Consider the following 14,634-nt stretch of genomic DNA (forward strand, 5'->3'; position numbering starts at 1 on the left):
GTGCAACGAATATAAATAGAGTCTACAGTTTTGTGTAGGATAGAACCATGAATGCATTGAGGAGATCATTTCAACGTGCTCTTTTATAACAAGCAGACTCTAACATGAATTACTCATTGCGTTGCGCTAAAATGTCTAAAGCACATTTGGGATACAACGGCGGCGTGGAGGAAGAAAAAAAAACACTGACGCAAACTCAACATAATAGTGGCCTGCAGTGCTGTTGAAGCTGTTCCTAATTCCGTGCTGGTTTGATTAAGTGTTACAGTTCCTCCAGCATGTTGGCCTCTTTCATTATCCCTACGGCAATACTACTGCTTACATTTTTTTCTGTCTTGACTACAGCACCTCTGTTGATGCAAGAATAAAGTATTGGTATTCAATTTTATTTTCACTCTCCATATTTTTTCACATTAAACAGCTTTTAAAAAAATTCAATAGAGTTAAAGACTTGATTTGTCAAACCTTCCTTGAATTATGTGCATGGAATAATATTGCACTCAAACAGTCAGTGCTGGCAAGAGCAGGTTCAGTGTGAACCAAGAAGGGTCTCTCCTCTCTGGTGGAGACCAATCAGTTTCAATTACAATGCATATATTACCAGAGCATGTTTTTGTTTGTTTATTCACTACAAGTATGTGTGGTTAATGCAGACATGATTCCTTGCAAAAGTTATTTTGGTGTTTTAACATCTTAACACCTGTTTTATTGCCACAAAGGGTAAAACCTATTCCTACACTTTGATACTGCAAAATAAGTTCTACATACACACAACTTGATGAGAGGGAGTACAGCTCGCCTCACTGTGGCTACGGTGCATCTGACACGTGCTTACCTGATCGAACACCCCCATCGCCAATACCGGCAAGGATGTGTAAACAATGTTGAAAAGCGTAATGAACCACTGGTCATACACCGTCTGAAAAGATAGAACGGCATAAGATGGGGGGGGACGTTGAGCATTATTGGACAAAATAAAATGGAGGTAGGGCAGGAAAATAAAAAAAACATTGTTTGGGATGCGAGATTGTAAATTGGAAAGTAAATAGTAGAAGCACCATGAAAGGAAGGCGAGAGGACGTGGTAAGACGCATCAACATTAAAAGGGGAAGAGTTTTCCTGAAATGAGGGATTATAATAACGATTGTAAAATAGTAAAGTATTAAGGTAGTGTTAGGGCAAGATGAGAAAGCAGATGGAAGGGATTGAAAGTGTAAACCAGCTGTGTTCACTTCTTGCAAATGTGTTTATTTGCCAGTTCTTATGGCGCTTAAAGCACACCCTTGTGGAAATTCCAAAACAGTCTCAAGGCCAACACATACTTAAAAACACAGCATTCCACTCACATGCAATAATATGCATGTTTCTCTACAAGCAATGGAATAACGGCTTACCTGAGAATGCTTTATGTAGCTCAAGAATGCAGGTTTCAATCATGTGTTCATGGTTGGTTTTAAATAGGTTTTTAAATACATTGGTCCAAAACGGTTTGAATTTTTATGATAAGAATCAATCTTATGTTTATAATTTAATCAATTCTTGTTATGTGCATTCATTGCGTGAAGAAACATGGATGAAGGCTTTAAACCTCACCACTTATATTATAATGCGCGAGGTCAACCGTAGGCAGGACAAATCATTCGAGTTTAACAGGCGATTTAATTACTTCATTCAATCGCGTCTTCTGACTTTCGTGTTTCCTTTTGGGTGGAAAGTGTTTTGGTGAGAGTGAAATTTCTTCCTGACAACCTAACACTACTTTGGGTATGCAAATAAAATAATGTCAGTGCAACGCAGCACACTTTGGCTATTAATGAGTACCAATTTAGTTTCGATTTAAAGCTTTCGTGACTGCAGGGATTCATCTTCTTGGTTCTTTCGCTAAAGTCACGTAGAAGGGAAATAATAAAATAATAAAAATAAAACATTATAAAATAATTCTCACGACGTTTCGGCCACAACGCAAGCAGCCGTCCTCAGGTGAAGAGCAGGTCTGTCGGAAAGACAGTGTTGCTAGTTGGCCTGCGGGGTTTATTCTGCCTGGTGCACTTGTTTGATTCGCTTTCCCATTTCCTTGAAGCTATGGATGGTCACAGTTGAAGCACTAAGCTATATGCCTAATTGGGATGGAGGAAAATGCATTCCTAATGCAGGACCCTCCTGAAATAATGAGTTTCGATTCTACGTGGCTTTCCTGGATCAATAAGTTATTATTAAATGCACCTGTGTAGGCAAGCCAGCGACCCGTGATGCTTTCTCACCTGGGCGGAGAAGCCGCAGAAGAATCCGAACCAGAAGTGAACGAGCGTGAAGGCAAAGTTCTTGTAGAAGAAGTAGCACAGGAACTTGCACATGCGCAGGTAGGACCAGCGGCCGTGCACGAGTAGCAGACGCTGCAAGAAGCGGAACTGAGCGAAGGAGTAGTCGCTGGACAGGACGGCCTGCATGCCCTCCTGCCCGCTGATGCCCACGCCGATGTGAGCCGCTGCAATGACAACGCGGGGGGGGGGGGGGGGGGGTCACAGCACGGTGAGTTATCGCCGGCGGCTGGTTCGCTCCACGGGACCTTGCTGCATGGTCAGCGAGGGTCACTAACCAGGGCAACCAGCCGAGTGCTGTGGGACACGGATAATACCCACCGCTCCGGCAATTGTAATCCGAGCTTATTTTCAATCACGATACAATTATGACTCAGTCTCCCATCATTCAAACCAATCCACTGTTTGGCCAAAAATCTGGTATTTTCAGATTCTGAACTAAAGTTACATTATGCCCCTACTCACAAGCATGCATTGTAACACAGGATAATATCACATATGGGCATGTCAGCATGTGGCCTTCGGCAAATAACTCTTGACTTGTTGCACAACATATTTTGCCATTAAGCGCACAGAGCTACCCGGCCCTCTCATACATTCTCCTCTGCCAGCCCACGAGCTCGCCTACCTACCCGCTTGCTCACCCGCCCACCCGCTCGCCCGCGCACACTCGGTCGCTGGCTCGCCGGCGGCACACTCACTCTTGATCATGCTGACATCGTTGGCTCCGTCCCCGATGGCGAGCGTCACGGCCTTGCGGTACGTCTTCACCAACTCCACCACCTGCGCCTTTTGAAGCGGCGTCACACGGCAGCAGATCACCGCCTTGCACATGCAGGCCACCTCCAGGAACTCCATCTCCATGTCGGCCTCCAGGGCGTGCGCCTGCGGTGGAAGCCACGCACACCCGCCCACGTGTCACGGGCAAATCGGAACGCGGGAGAGGTCTGGGGTGCGCCTACCTCTCCACCAACCATCGATGTTTTTCACCAATGCGTGGTGTCCACAGAGCACATGGGACACACGTTTGTGACAGGAAAATTAAGAATAGCCCACAGTGCGGACTGCTAGCACCATTCTCAATACCGTGGACCACATGGTAACACCACTGCCTTCTTATATCATTCACCGGCAGCGTTTCAGATATTCAACAGGCTAATCCTGAAGCTGCCCAATGGCTCGGCATGGACATAAAAACGTTTCTGCTATACGAACACCACCCAGCGGCATGCTGCACCCATCCGTACCAGGCTGTGCCCATTGATGATGATGGCGTACTCCCCCTCCACAGTCGTCTCGATGGATGGGCAGGCCTTGGAAGGATCCTTCACCGACGAATAGAGGAAGCCATTTGCAGCCGAGCCCTTGCTCAGTCCAAGCATCTTGGACTTTGCGCGTCTGTCGCAGACAACGCAGGAAGACGCGGGCAATGCACGCGACTCATCCTCAACAACAACCTTCAATAGCTCGGCCACCTGCATGTTGTCCAATTGGGCTGTGGGGACATTCGAATGCATCCACTTTACAATTATTGAACGGATTTATCAAAAACGACGTTTTATCTCAAGATGTTGGACAACAGTGGGCAGATGTATGGAAGCTAACGAGGAAAACCGAGGAGGTCATTTCAAGTATTACACACGTCGCAAAAACATGGGAAGCCTGTGAATGGTGATTATGCATACGTAGCTGTAGTAAAATGTCAAAAATAGACGATATTAAGAGTACCATTAGCAATGGCATTTCACAAAATTGCAGGTCGGGGTCGGCATTTAAAATGATGGTCCTAAATTAAATGCAGCACTCTGATTCGAGCGTCCGCCTTGATTGAACGATGCCCCTCATCCTCCCCTCCAGGATCAATACAATGAGTCCCCTTTTATGGAAGGCCAATGCTAGTTTTATAATGGATGAGACTAGCCATCCTCGTCAAGGGAATGAGGAATTTCCACCAATGGATCATGGCCACCAAAGGCTATAAATTCCCCATTGCTTGCTAGAGTTGGGATAATGCAGTGTTTTATTAAATAAAGCATGTGCACTATAATTAGGATGACTATATTCCCATAAAATGTAGTCTTATGTAATGTAGTGTCAAAATTCAAATGTAGCACTCGAAGCTGATGTTTTAATGAACTTTCCATCTGAATTAAATTAAATTACGACAGCAAAGGAACACTTTTGGCAGCCATAGAAAAAGATATCTGTTAACACTGGCAGCAGAAAATTATTAAGTTACATAGGGCATCATTCATGTTGGTAGAGATGCAGCTTCCATCAATACTCAGGGTTAAAACAACCAAACCACCGCAAATTGTTCCACTGAGAGGAAAATTTTCCAAAAAACACGACAAGAAAAATATCTTATTAAAATAATCAAAAGCTAAAGAGCAACTCTCTTCTGCTGCTATGCGCTTGGTACAAAGAAGTATGGCTTTCGGATAAACTACATCTCTCTTATGCAAGAGCAGCGCAAACATCAAGATGTGTCGTCACTGCGAATGCCATTTCCACGTGATCATGGCACAGCATCCGGCTGCATGCCTTGTATACCTCACGAAATGCTCTCGTGGAAAATAAAATAAAAATACTCAACCAGCTGCAAATGCTTTACTCACTGCCAAACCTAACACATGGATTGAAATCAATAGATGAGACGAAACAAAGCTGGGGCGTTATTTAATAAGAAGCGGCAAAGTTCTCCCGATGGTTTGAATTTCAACAAGATGTTAAAAGTGCTCCACAGCCCGGGATGATCTGGGACTTCATTCCTCGTTGTACCGCGCGTGGCAATGCAGACTCGTCGTTAGAATGAAGGGCAAGTGAAAAAGTGAGCCTCTCAAAACGAAGTGGATTGCCACGTGCCAGTTGATGGTCGATTCAGCATTTCGTCCCTCCAGAGGTTGGTATTGGATGAGTGGACCTCACCAAAGGAATGTGAAATTTCGACCACTAGTTTAGGCCCTTCAGTAGTAGATTAACCACCAGCTCATTCTTCATCATGAAGATCACCAGCCCTGACTATTCCACCGCATGATGGTCTCCTCAAAGCCATCGCTTTTGCTCGCGATCCTGCGACCTAATGATCCACCGAGCACCTGCATACGAGCGGATTCCATCGCTCCATCTCCACAGTGGCCGTTAGCTGATGTCCACAGACAAGACAAGAAAAACCCGAGTTGCTTTATATTTGCAGGGAAGCAATACCTAATGCCAGTAGCTGTCTTTTCGTAATACAGGGACTCCTCTACTTACAAACGAGTTAGGTTCCAGAGGTTCGTAACTCAATTTGTTCTTAATTTCAACTACTCCTGTCGATTCCAAACATGTTGTACAGCATGTACACTAAACACGGGGAATGACTTTAAACGTTGTATCATCTCCTATAGATGTAGATGCCACTGGTTCTTCACGTTCTGCAGATGGAGATGCCACCACCGCCATCTATTGCGCGGCGGTCGAACTTACGACTCTCGGTCCGAACAGGCAACTGGACATAGGGACAGGTTGGTTCGTATCTCTGAAAGATTCGCACGTAGAGGAGTCCCTGTACAGTGGAAGTGGATGAGCATTGCAGGGTGAATGAAGCCCATTATGATAGAGGCAGACGACGCGTGCTCACCCCAGCTCCTCGCGAACCTCCTGGACCGTGTGCCCCGACACCACAAACACCTCGTTCATGTCGTCTGTTAGCATGTTGCACGAGTAGCCGATATTCACCGCCGTTTCTGCAGCAACACAAATGCAAACAGCTCACACGGTTATTTCCAAATACTTTCCTACCTCCAGGAGACAAAAATAAATGGCTGTAGTCGTCACTGTGAATGTGGTACATGTATGTGCAATAACGTATCAACTGCAGATGAACCGTGTGTTGCATGCATGAGCGAATATTTTCCATGCATATTTGGGTACGATCTGCAGGTCACATTTGGTGCGGAAAAGTGTAGGTACTTCCACCTCTTCCATGAAGTCTGCCCAGAGTGGAAGAGATAAATACTCCGTGGAAGGGATCTACAGATGTCTCTCCACCGGAAGCTTTCCGCCGTCAGTGGCGTAAGCAAGGCATTGCAGGATGCACCTTTTTCTTTGTGTATGTACAACTGCATATATACAAGCAATTTGCTGTTAGTGGAAGAGTCCAACGACACTGCACCAAGGCACCGCAATTTACGAAATAGTTTTGTCAGACACGGCAGTCTACGCGTGTGCATCAAGACAAATGAGGGCCTGATTGGGCAGCCCCTGGCTGCCGTCCGCAAGAGTGATTAAAAGCCCTTCCCATATTCCCTGATGGAAATGAACAATGATTGCCTAATAAATTGAGCAGAATGTGTCTCGTGGAAATAAATTTGCTTCAAACCTTTGCAACTTAGTCAATTCCATTCGGATTGTGAATTTGGCCATGGGTATGTTTAGCACGCATTTATTGGATTAAATAAAGCAAAGCACTGTAAGCAAACTCTACATCAGAATTAATTGAACATTTTTGCGCACAATGCTTATAAGAGTTAAATGGTAGAAAGCCGCACGTGTGGCTGCTGTTAACAATTATGCGTGCACAGCGTGCGCAACGTACACGCGCCGCACCTTTCAAAATGTGTGCATAAATTTTTATTTAAAGCTTTCGTGACTGCAGGGATTCATATTCTTGGTTCTTTCGGTTTAGTCACGTAGAAGGGAAATAATAAAATAATATAAATATAAAACAATAAAAATACTCACGACGTTTCGACTGCAACACAAGAAATCATCATCAGGTGTGAAATCCACAGCAAGAAAGGTTTAAAAAATATAAATAATATATATCTATATTATTTTATTATTTCCCTTCTACGTGACTTTACCAAAAGAACCGAGAATATGTGTGTATAAGTTCCGTCATGTGCCTGCCATGTATGTGTCCGGCTGACACTGTGGACACCCTTGCGAATGAGACGCTCCACCTCGGGCGGAATTTCCAGGTGAAGTAGTTTAAAATGTTAAATGAAAACCTTGTTTGTCGCCCGTGAGAACCCAGATCTTGATGTTAGCCAGGGCCAGCTTCGCAATGGTCTCCGGCACACCCTCCTGCAGCTTGTCCTCGATCGCGGTGGCTCCCAGCAACTGTCCGCATTCAGAACACCGACACGCACCCACGGGCACCCAGACGCACGGCCAGGTTAAACACGAAAGCGGGCGTCATTCGCCGCGAGGCCACGGCGATGTTGTCACCGCGGCGCTTAGTACCAGGCGAGGTGAACTTTGAGGTCAAGTAAAGTGTTGGAAGGCTCGCTGGCGGGGAGGTTGCAGGACAGACCCAGATCTTATGGGTTAACCGAGATGATTGGCTGAAACCAAAACAATCCAACCACCTCGCGGTAACATTGCGGAGCGTGGCGATGTTAAATCAATTTCAATCAACCCATGCAGGTGAAAATGCGGGATTAAAATGTGCGTTCTTGCCAGTGAGCACAGAACAGCTGATTCAAACTCATCTGAGACGCATTTTTTTTAAGTTGAACACGCTCGGTGTCACACAACTCATGCGGTCAATGTCAGAAACTCCTGCCAAGTTAGAATGCATTAAAACACCAGAGCCGTGAGACAATACTGCGGCAAGAAAATAGGAACAGGCCCTTGGAGAAATCTGGGGAATTGCCACTGCAGTTATAAATTCTGCAGTGTCACTATACTTACGTTTCTGATTCGATCAATTCACTCTAGGAATACATACAAAAACAGCTAATGTATCATATCTGCTTTACTCTAAAAAAAAGATAAATGAGAAGTCCAAAAAATATTTTTTTCTACTTATTATTGTCCTTGTTGAATGGGTAAAACACACGATAATAAAGCAACAGTGACCACAAGAAAATAAACATAAACTCTACAGATTCTCCCGTCAGACATATCTGGCTTCCCTGAAAGAGACACTGTACTATCCAACATTGGCTCTGGCAGGATACCTAATGATAATGGATAATGGTCGGCAATAGCCAATGTGATATCAGTGGCTATCTCATACCAGTTTGGTTGATCAGTGCAATATAATCCCACTGGTCTATCAACCCCATAACACATTTCTGGAAACTCTTAATTACTTAAGCTGTATGACGAATGGGTACGGCTTGTACATGGCCGTGGACACAATGGGGAGGCATTATTCAGAATTTTTGGCTTATGTGTATAATTTCAGATAAAGCCACAATGACCGGGTACCAAGAATATGAATGCCAGAAAAGAGCTCTGGGTCGCACCAATCTCTGTTGTTGATTATGAACCAGAGGTGTCAACTGAATGTTGCTGTGAAAGAGATGTTCTATTCTAAACATAACTACCATTGACTGTTCACTACAAATTACTGTAATGTTCATTTTACTGATGTTGAATTAACGAAATATAGGCTAAATGGACTCAAACCAGGGCTTTCATGCAAAACCCCGAAAACCGTGAGATCAATGGTCTACCCAACATGGTCCTCTTACATCACAAAACGCAAGATAAGGAGGGCGTTAGATCAAGTGACACCGACGCCACTGGCCAGCGGTGGACCGGCAAAGGGCTGCAAAATGACACGCTTTGTATACGAATGTAACCGGTGGCATTGTAATTTCCCCTTAGTTTAAAACTTAAAAGGTCTTTGCACAGAGGTGAGAATCTCACCCATCGATGTCCCCTCCCCAACCCCCCCCCCCCCCCCAGTGTAAAGGGCACGGTGCGAGGAAGCGGCCTGTGCCAGGCGCTGCGCACCATCATGTTTTGCTCGATCTCGTCGTAGACGGCGGCGAGCAGCTCCTCGCGGCCCTGCAAGGACGTGTTTGCCTCGTGGTGCCGCTCCTGCCACTCCTCGAAGGAGGCCTCGTCCAGGTCGCGGTACGCCAGGCACAGCGTGCGCAGGCCCTCGCCCGCAAACGCCTGCGGGAAGCGCGGCACGGGGAAACGGGACGTTAAACGCAGATAGCGGAACGGGTAAACGGTTCGGTCCTCCTCTGTCTATAGTGCGCTCTGGCCTCTCGCGCGCCCCGAGTGCACGAGGGGAAAGGCCGTGACGATTTTTTTCATTTTGTATATTAAAAAGGGACCCTGCGAATAACATTTTTAAAATAATATAATGATACCGCAGCAGATCGGTCAATGTGTGTGTGTGGCAGCAGTCGTTACCACATTACGTAGGGGAGCTCAGCCCCCACTACATCGTCAACCCCGCCCCAAGCGTAACTCTGGGACTGCCAAATAGAGGGCGGCATTTGGTTGCACAGGAAGGTCTTTAGGCCGCATGTTTAGCAACTAGAACAGATATGAAGCCAAATTAATGTACACTGGTGATCACGGAGGCTATGTGCGGCGACACTGGGGCATTGTCGAGGGGGGATCCTAAGCCACGCAGAGGAGGCTTTAAGGTTTCGTAACGATTGCTCAACTCAATGTGTAAGGCTCGTTCCATCCGAGCTCGGTGCACGAGTGAAGAGTTAATGAGACGCAAAAATCTCTTGGCGAGACATCCCTGAAGAACGGAGATGGAAATGACGGCGGTGGGGACGAGCGGCAGCAAGGCGTTGCGCTGCGGGGGAATATCACTAAAAATAAAACGTGCGTTGTTGAGTGTCGCACACGTACAACGCTCAACGCACAAGCAGGCCGCCTGGCTCAAAGCGAAGATGAAATTCAGTTGTTTGATAAACATAAGAACCAAAGAGTATGGATCACTGTATAATTAAGGTCGCTGCACTCTCTGCCACGTTAATTCAGCCACAGTGACATCGAGATGTATCCGCACACAGACTGGTACACCGTTGTAATGATGCACATCGCCGTCCTAATTTGTCTGCTTGCCAATGCGTTCCATTACATGTTCCTACATATTAAAGGTGTAAGAAGCTTGTAATTCAAGTGCATGCCCATGTTATAGCAAAAATGTAATTAACTTTTACGTTCTACTTTCTGACTGTATTCTCTGGATCTTATAATCAGGAGAATATGCTAAGTACCATCCTATAGGAGTTGGGGCGACGGCAAGGATTGGCCAAGTGCAAACATTACACGAGAGGAAGGCATCAAACGTAACACAGAGAGAGGTGAGCAAGGGTAACGGGTCCTCCCGGAAAATAACATGGGCACACAAATTCCCTGAATGCATACTCATAAGATGTGAAGGAGTCCCTGAAATTCAACTGCTTTAAGTTGACAGCAATACATGACTGGATGATGATGATGAGCAAAGAAGTGGGGGGGGAGGCGTGGGTTACGCCACAGGGGGCAGCCTGGGACGGAGGGAAAGAGAAGCCCCCTCAACGTGGCCGCCTCACGCTGCAGAGACGTCACCCCACGTCAAAGCAGGCGACGTAGGGGGCGCGATTTGGTCGTGTAACTGATGGCTCGGGTGTGGAGGACCTGCCGCCTTCAGGGCAGGGGGCGGCGGCGGGGGGGCAACGGAAGGGAAGATATAACCCGGCTCCGTAGCGTCGGAAAGAGGGGAGTAACAGACGGAATCCAAACACGGGCACACGCTTTTGTGCCGTAAATAACACGAGTGGCCAGTAGGGGGGGGTAAGACCCCTTAGCAGTGGTGTGAGACCTGTGGGAGAGTGGGGGGAGGGTGACGGGAGAGGAAAGGATGATAGGAGGCATGTTTGGAGGAGGAGTAGGAGATTCGTGTTTTAGGCTTAAATGTAATACAACCGGCTGTGAAGTGTAGATAGTGCACGTGTGTGTATTTTTGTTTTTATTAGAAATGGATACGCTTAGGTTATACAGACTACCAATACCATATAAATTGCCTACAATTCTGTATACTTTGGGTTTTGACTCCCTCCAGTGCATATATTTTTGTTTGATGCACTTATTTGAGTAACATATAATTGTAGATAACACGACTGCATAGGTTTTCGCAACTTAAAGATCTATATCCGAGTTTGACAGCAACGTGTAATGGCTCGAGGTGAGGCCGAATGAGCTGCTGCTACTGCTGCACTCCATTGAAATTCCGAAGTTGGTCGTGATTCACAATGTGCCCTACGGTTTGGTCAAATGCATTGACGGTTGGGAGAAAGTATTTTGTTAGGATTGAATTATGCTGATGGAATTCAAGGCGAGACAAATAAACTTGTTGACAGTTTTAAGACGACAAATCCACTGGTGACATGTCCCTGAAAAATGATAACAGTTTAGCTAGTGGCAGTGCATCTTGTGGAACCTCCATTAAAATAACACGTTGGCATAGGTAACGTGCTGCATGTAACATGCCAAGCGGAAGTCAGCAACAAAAACCCTGGATCCACTTAAACGGCATTTTATTTGCAAGGTCTCATAGTAATTGGTTGCCATTTATTTTAATTCGCATTTTGAGAAAATATTAAACAAACCGTGGCATGTATTTAAGCGGTAAGGGTCGCCCACATTGCGAAATTGCCAAAAAGCCCTCTGTGACAGACTCACTACGGAGTTAGTGACCGCACCCAAAGCACAACGCGTTATTACAGGATGGCCTAGAAAACAACGGGGAAACTACCGACAAAATCAAATGATGCAGAGCAACAATTCCTAACATGTGGGCATGTGTACCCCTGTGGGGGACCTCGTGACATCTATGAGGAAGGGCGGGCACACATAATGGTAGTGGTCACATGGCAGTATGGTCATGTGGTGGTCACTAAACAGTGCTGCATTCATGTGTGCACTAGCAATTATGATTTTATATATATTTATAATAAAATAACACATTCAAATAAAGGCCCTGTTAACAGTTTTTTTTCTGGACTGGTTTGAACTTTTGAGTTGTACTCATGAGACCCAGAAGGTCGAATCTGGTGCAGAGTTTTATTTGCAAAGGCAAATGTTGCTCGATAAAATATTGGACCGGAGAGCCAATAGGGACTGACTAATAACGCGTCCGTATTTCTAGATGTTTCGAGACACAGCCCCGGTGTCCTTGCTTGACTACGCAATGGCCATCTGGGTGCAGACGTGGTGGGAAACTCACACTCAGGTGGTCTGCGGTGATGTTCACGAGCTGCTGGTTGCAGGGGTGAAGCCTCTCAAATATCACCGAGTCGGCGCCTTTGCAGTACAGCTTCAGCCGACCTTCAGCATTCCGCACTACCAACAAAAACACGCACACACACACACGCGCGTTCGGTCCGGTTATAAAACGTCCGCTAAAAATAATGTGATACTGCGTTCGCGCTGGCGCACAAGTAACAAAAACTCACATTCGTCAATGTCGCTGTCCTCAGACAGCACACAATGGCCCGTCTTCATATGAGATCATTTTTATACATTTTTCTTCCAATTTAGGGCACTTGTTTTTTTTTTGCAGCATTTCAGCAAAGCGATATCATGAGACCTTTTTGCCAGTATCAAAGTATGAAAAATAAGAATAGGCTTTACCCTTTCTGGCAATAAAACTGGTGTTAAGATGTTCAAACACCAAATATAAACCTTTTGCAAGAAATCAAGTCTGCATTAACCACCCGTACTTGTGGTGAACATGCAAAGAAACTCTGAGAGGATATGCATTGTCTTTGAAACTGATTGGCCTACACCAGAGGAATCAAGTCTGCAGCAGAATCAAGATAATGCATATATTATCAGAGAATGTTTGTTTGCATGTTCACCGCAAGTACGTGTGGTTAATGCAGACTTGATTCCTTGCAAAAGGTTTCTATTTGATGTTTGAACATCTTAACACCGGTTTTATTGCCAGAAAGGGGAAAACCTATTTTTTTTAATACTTTGATATGAAAAGAGAACTGTTTTTTCCCCGTCACCATAACACGGCATTATTTAGAACAATAACAACAAACGTCTCCGCAAAAGTGGGGAAGCGAGCACTCGCTGAAAAACCCAAACGTTTAGCAAGAACCAAAGCGGAATTGTACCACCTCCCAGAATTCACTGCGCTCACAGCGACGGCCAACAGACGTGGGGGCAGGGGGGGACAAGCGACTGACCGATGACGGACATGCGCTTGCGGAAGTTGTTGAAGTCAAGGATAGCGAGCAGCTGGTAGGTGCGTGGTTCTCCCAGCTCGTGCAGCGTGATGGTCTCGGGCGTGCGCGAGCGGAAAACAAAGCCAAAGTTGCGTGCGGCCGTCACCAAGGCACCCTCGTCGGGGGACTGGGCCTGGTAAGCCAGCTCCCCTGGGGGGCCGCGAGGGGTGGTGGAAGCAGGGGGGGGCGGAGGGGGGAGACAAGAAATTACGTGAAAACACACGGAGCAATTATGATGAGTCATGCGTGCCCCTGATGACCTTCACAGGTAAGATAATGACAGTGAACAAAGCCAAGATGTCGCCAAGAACAAATAAATGTCGGGCAAGGTCAAGTCTACTGAATGCCCTCAGCCAGCAGTGGAAATTCCACATTCCAATTAAAGCCAGTCTGTTATATGAGTTCAGCAGAGGGCAGTGCAACTTAATATTCTGTTGTATTGTACTTCTACGGTCCCATACCTATGCTCCTCACCTTCACAAACCCTCTCTGTGACTGGTGCGGTCAAAAAACCATTGTGGCCTGCAGGCTGTGGGAAGGCCCTCACCCAGCAGTGTATTGACAAAATGGGTTGCAAAAGTGCCATGTGGTGAGGGCGAGGGATGCAGGGGATCGGCGGGGGACGCAAGGATCTCCATGTACCCTCAGTCTTCTCCTCGGGCATCACGGTGTGGCAGAGTGCGAGCAAACGGAAGAACTCGTGCACTCCCCACTCGCCCAGCCGTATGGCCTCCAGCATGGTCTGATCGTAGAAGAGGAACCGCCGGTCGGCCAGCAGGTTCCGTGAGAAATCCACTGGCACCGACCTCTGCGATGGGAACGTACGGGAGAGCGAGAAAAGAATGACAGCATGAGCTTAGTAAACTTTTTTATTTTACCTGGTAAGCCCACCGAGCTATAGAGCTCTTTTTTCAGAAGAGACCTGGCCACAAATGATAGCCCAACGAAGTGGCTGATTGTGTGGAAATGTATCGCAGCCAATTATTCTAAACGCACGTTTCTAAATGTAGTGGGGAAAAAACGCAGGACCTGGAGAAAAATCCACACGATCAAGGGGAGAGAGAACATGCGAACTCCAAATATACAGCAGGCGTCAGGGTCGTAATCTAACCCATGGCCTCCTGTATACCAGGCGAGGTAGTAGTTAACGTCTCACCACCGTTGGCGCAGAAGACTTCTCCTGCCGGAGCAAGGCAGCACAGGCAATCATGCCTCAATTCCAGCACCACATGTGAGCAGAGCCAGCGCAACACACTCTGCCAAATAACCACTTTAAATGCCATGTACCAAGCTCCAAACACGAATAAATAAAACTGCTTCGATTTATTTCTTTAAAACGTAGCACC

The 14,634-nt window shown here is 46.3% G+C and overlaps 1 protein-coding gene across 3 annotated transcripts in view; it reads right to left on the bottom strand.

The window, feature by feature from the left end:
* LOC133343890 (phospholipid-transporting ATPase ID-like) overlaps positions 1 to 14,634 on the bottom strand; it is a 99,900-nt gene that overhangs the window by 4,628 nt on the left and 80,638 nt on the right. For all 3 annotated transcript variants that reach the window (XM_061553865.1, XM_061553863.1, XM_061553864.1), the window contains 10 exons: positions 13,931 to 14,096; positions 13,250 to 13,438; positions 12,280 to 12,395; positions 9,051 to 9,215; positions 7,313 to 7,424; positions 5,941 to 6,046; positions 3,566 to 3,716; positions 3,020 to 3,203; positions 2,262 to 2,485; positions 836 to 919 (listed from right to left, as the gene is read on the bottom strand). In XM_061553865.1, coding sequence (XP_061409849.1) covers positions 836 to 919; positions 2,262 to 2,485; positions 3,020 to 3,203; positions 3,566 to 3,716; positions 5,941 to 6,046; positions 7,313 to 7,424; positions 9,051 to 9,215; positions 12,280 to 12,395; positions 13,250 to 13,438; positions 13,931 to 14,096 — 1,497 coding nt within the window. The remainder of the gene's footprint in view (positions 1 to 835; positions 920 to 2,261; positions 2,486 to 3,019; positions 3,204 to 3,565; positions 3,717 to 5,940; positions 6,047 to 7,312; positions 7,425 to 9,050; positions 9,216 to 12,279; positions 12,396 to 13,249; positions 13,439 to 13,930; positions 14,097 to 14,634) is intronic.

Source organism: Lethenteron reissneri, chromosome 18 (genome assembly GCF_015708825.2).
Source record: "Lethenteron reissneri isolate LAM-NWPU_2019-01 chromosome 18, ASM1570882v1, whole genome shotgun sequence".
NCBI classification, from domain to species: domain Eukaryota; kingdom Metazoa; phylum Chordata; class Hyperoartia; order Petromyzontiformes; family Petromyzontidae; genus Lethenteron; species Lethenteron reissneri.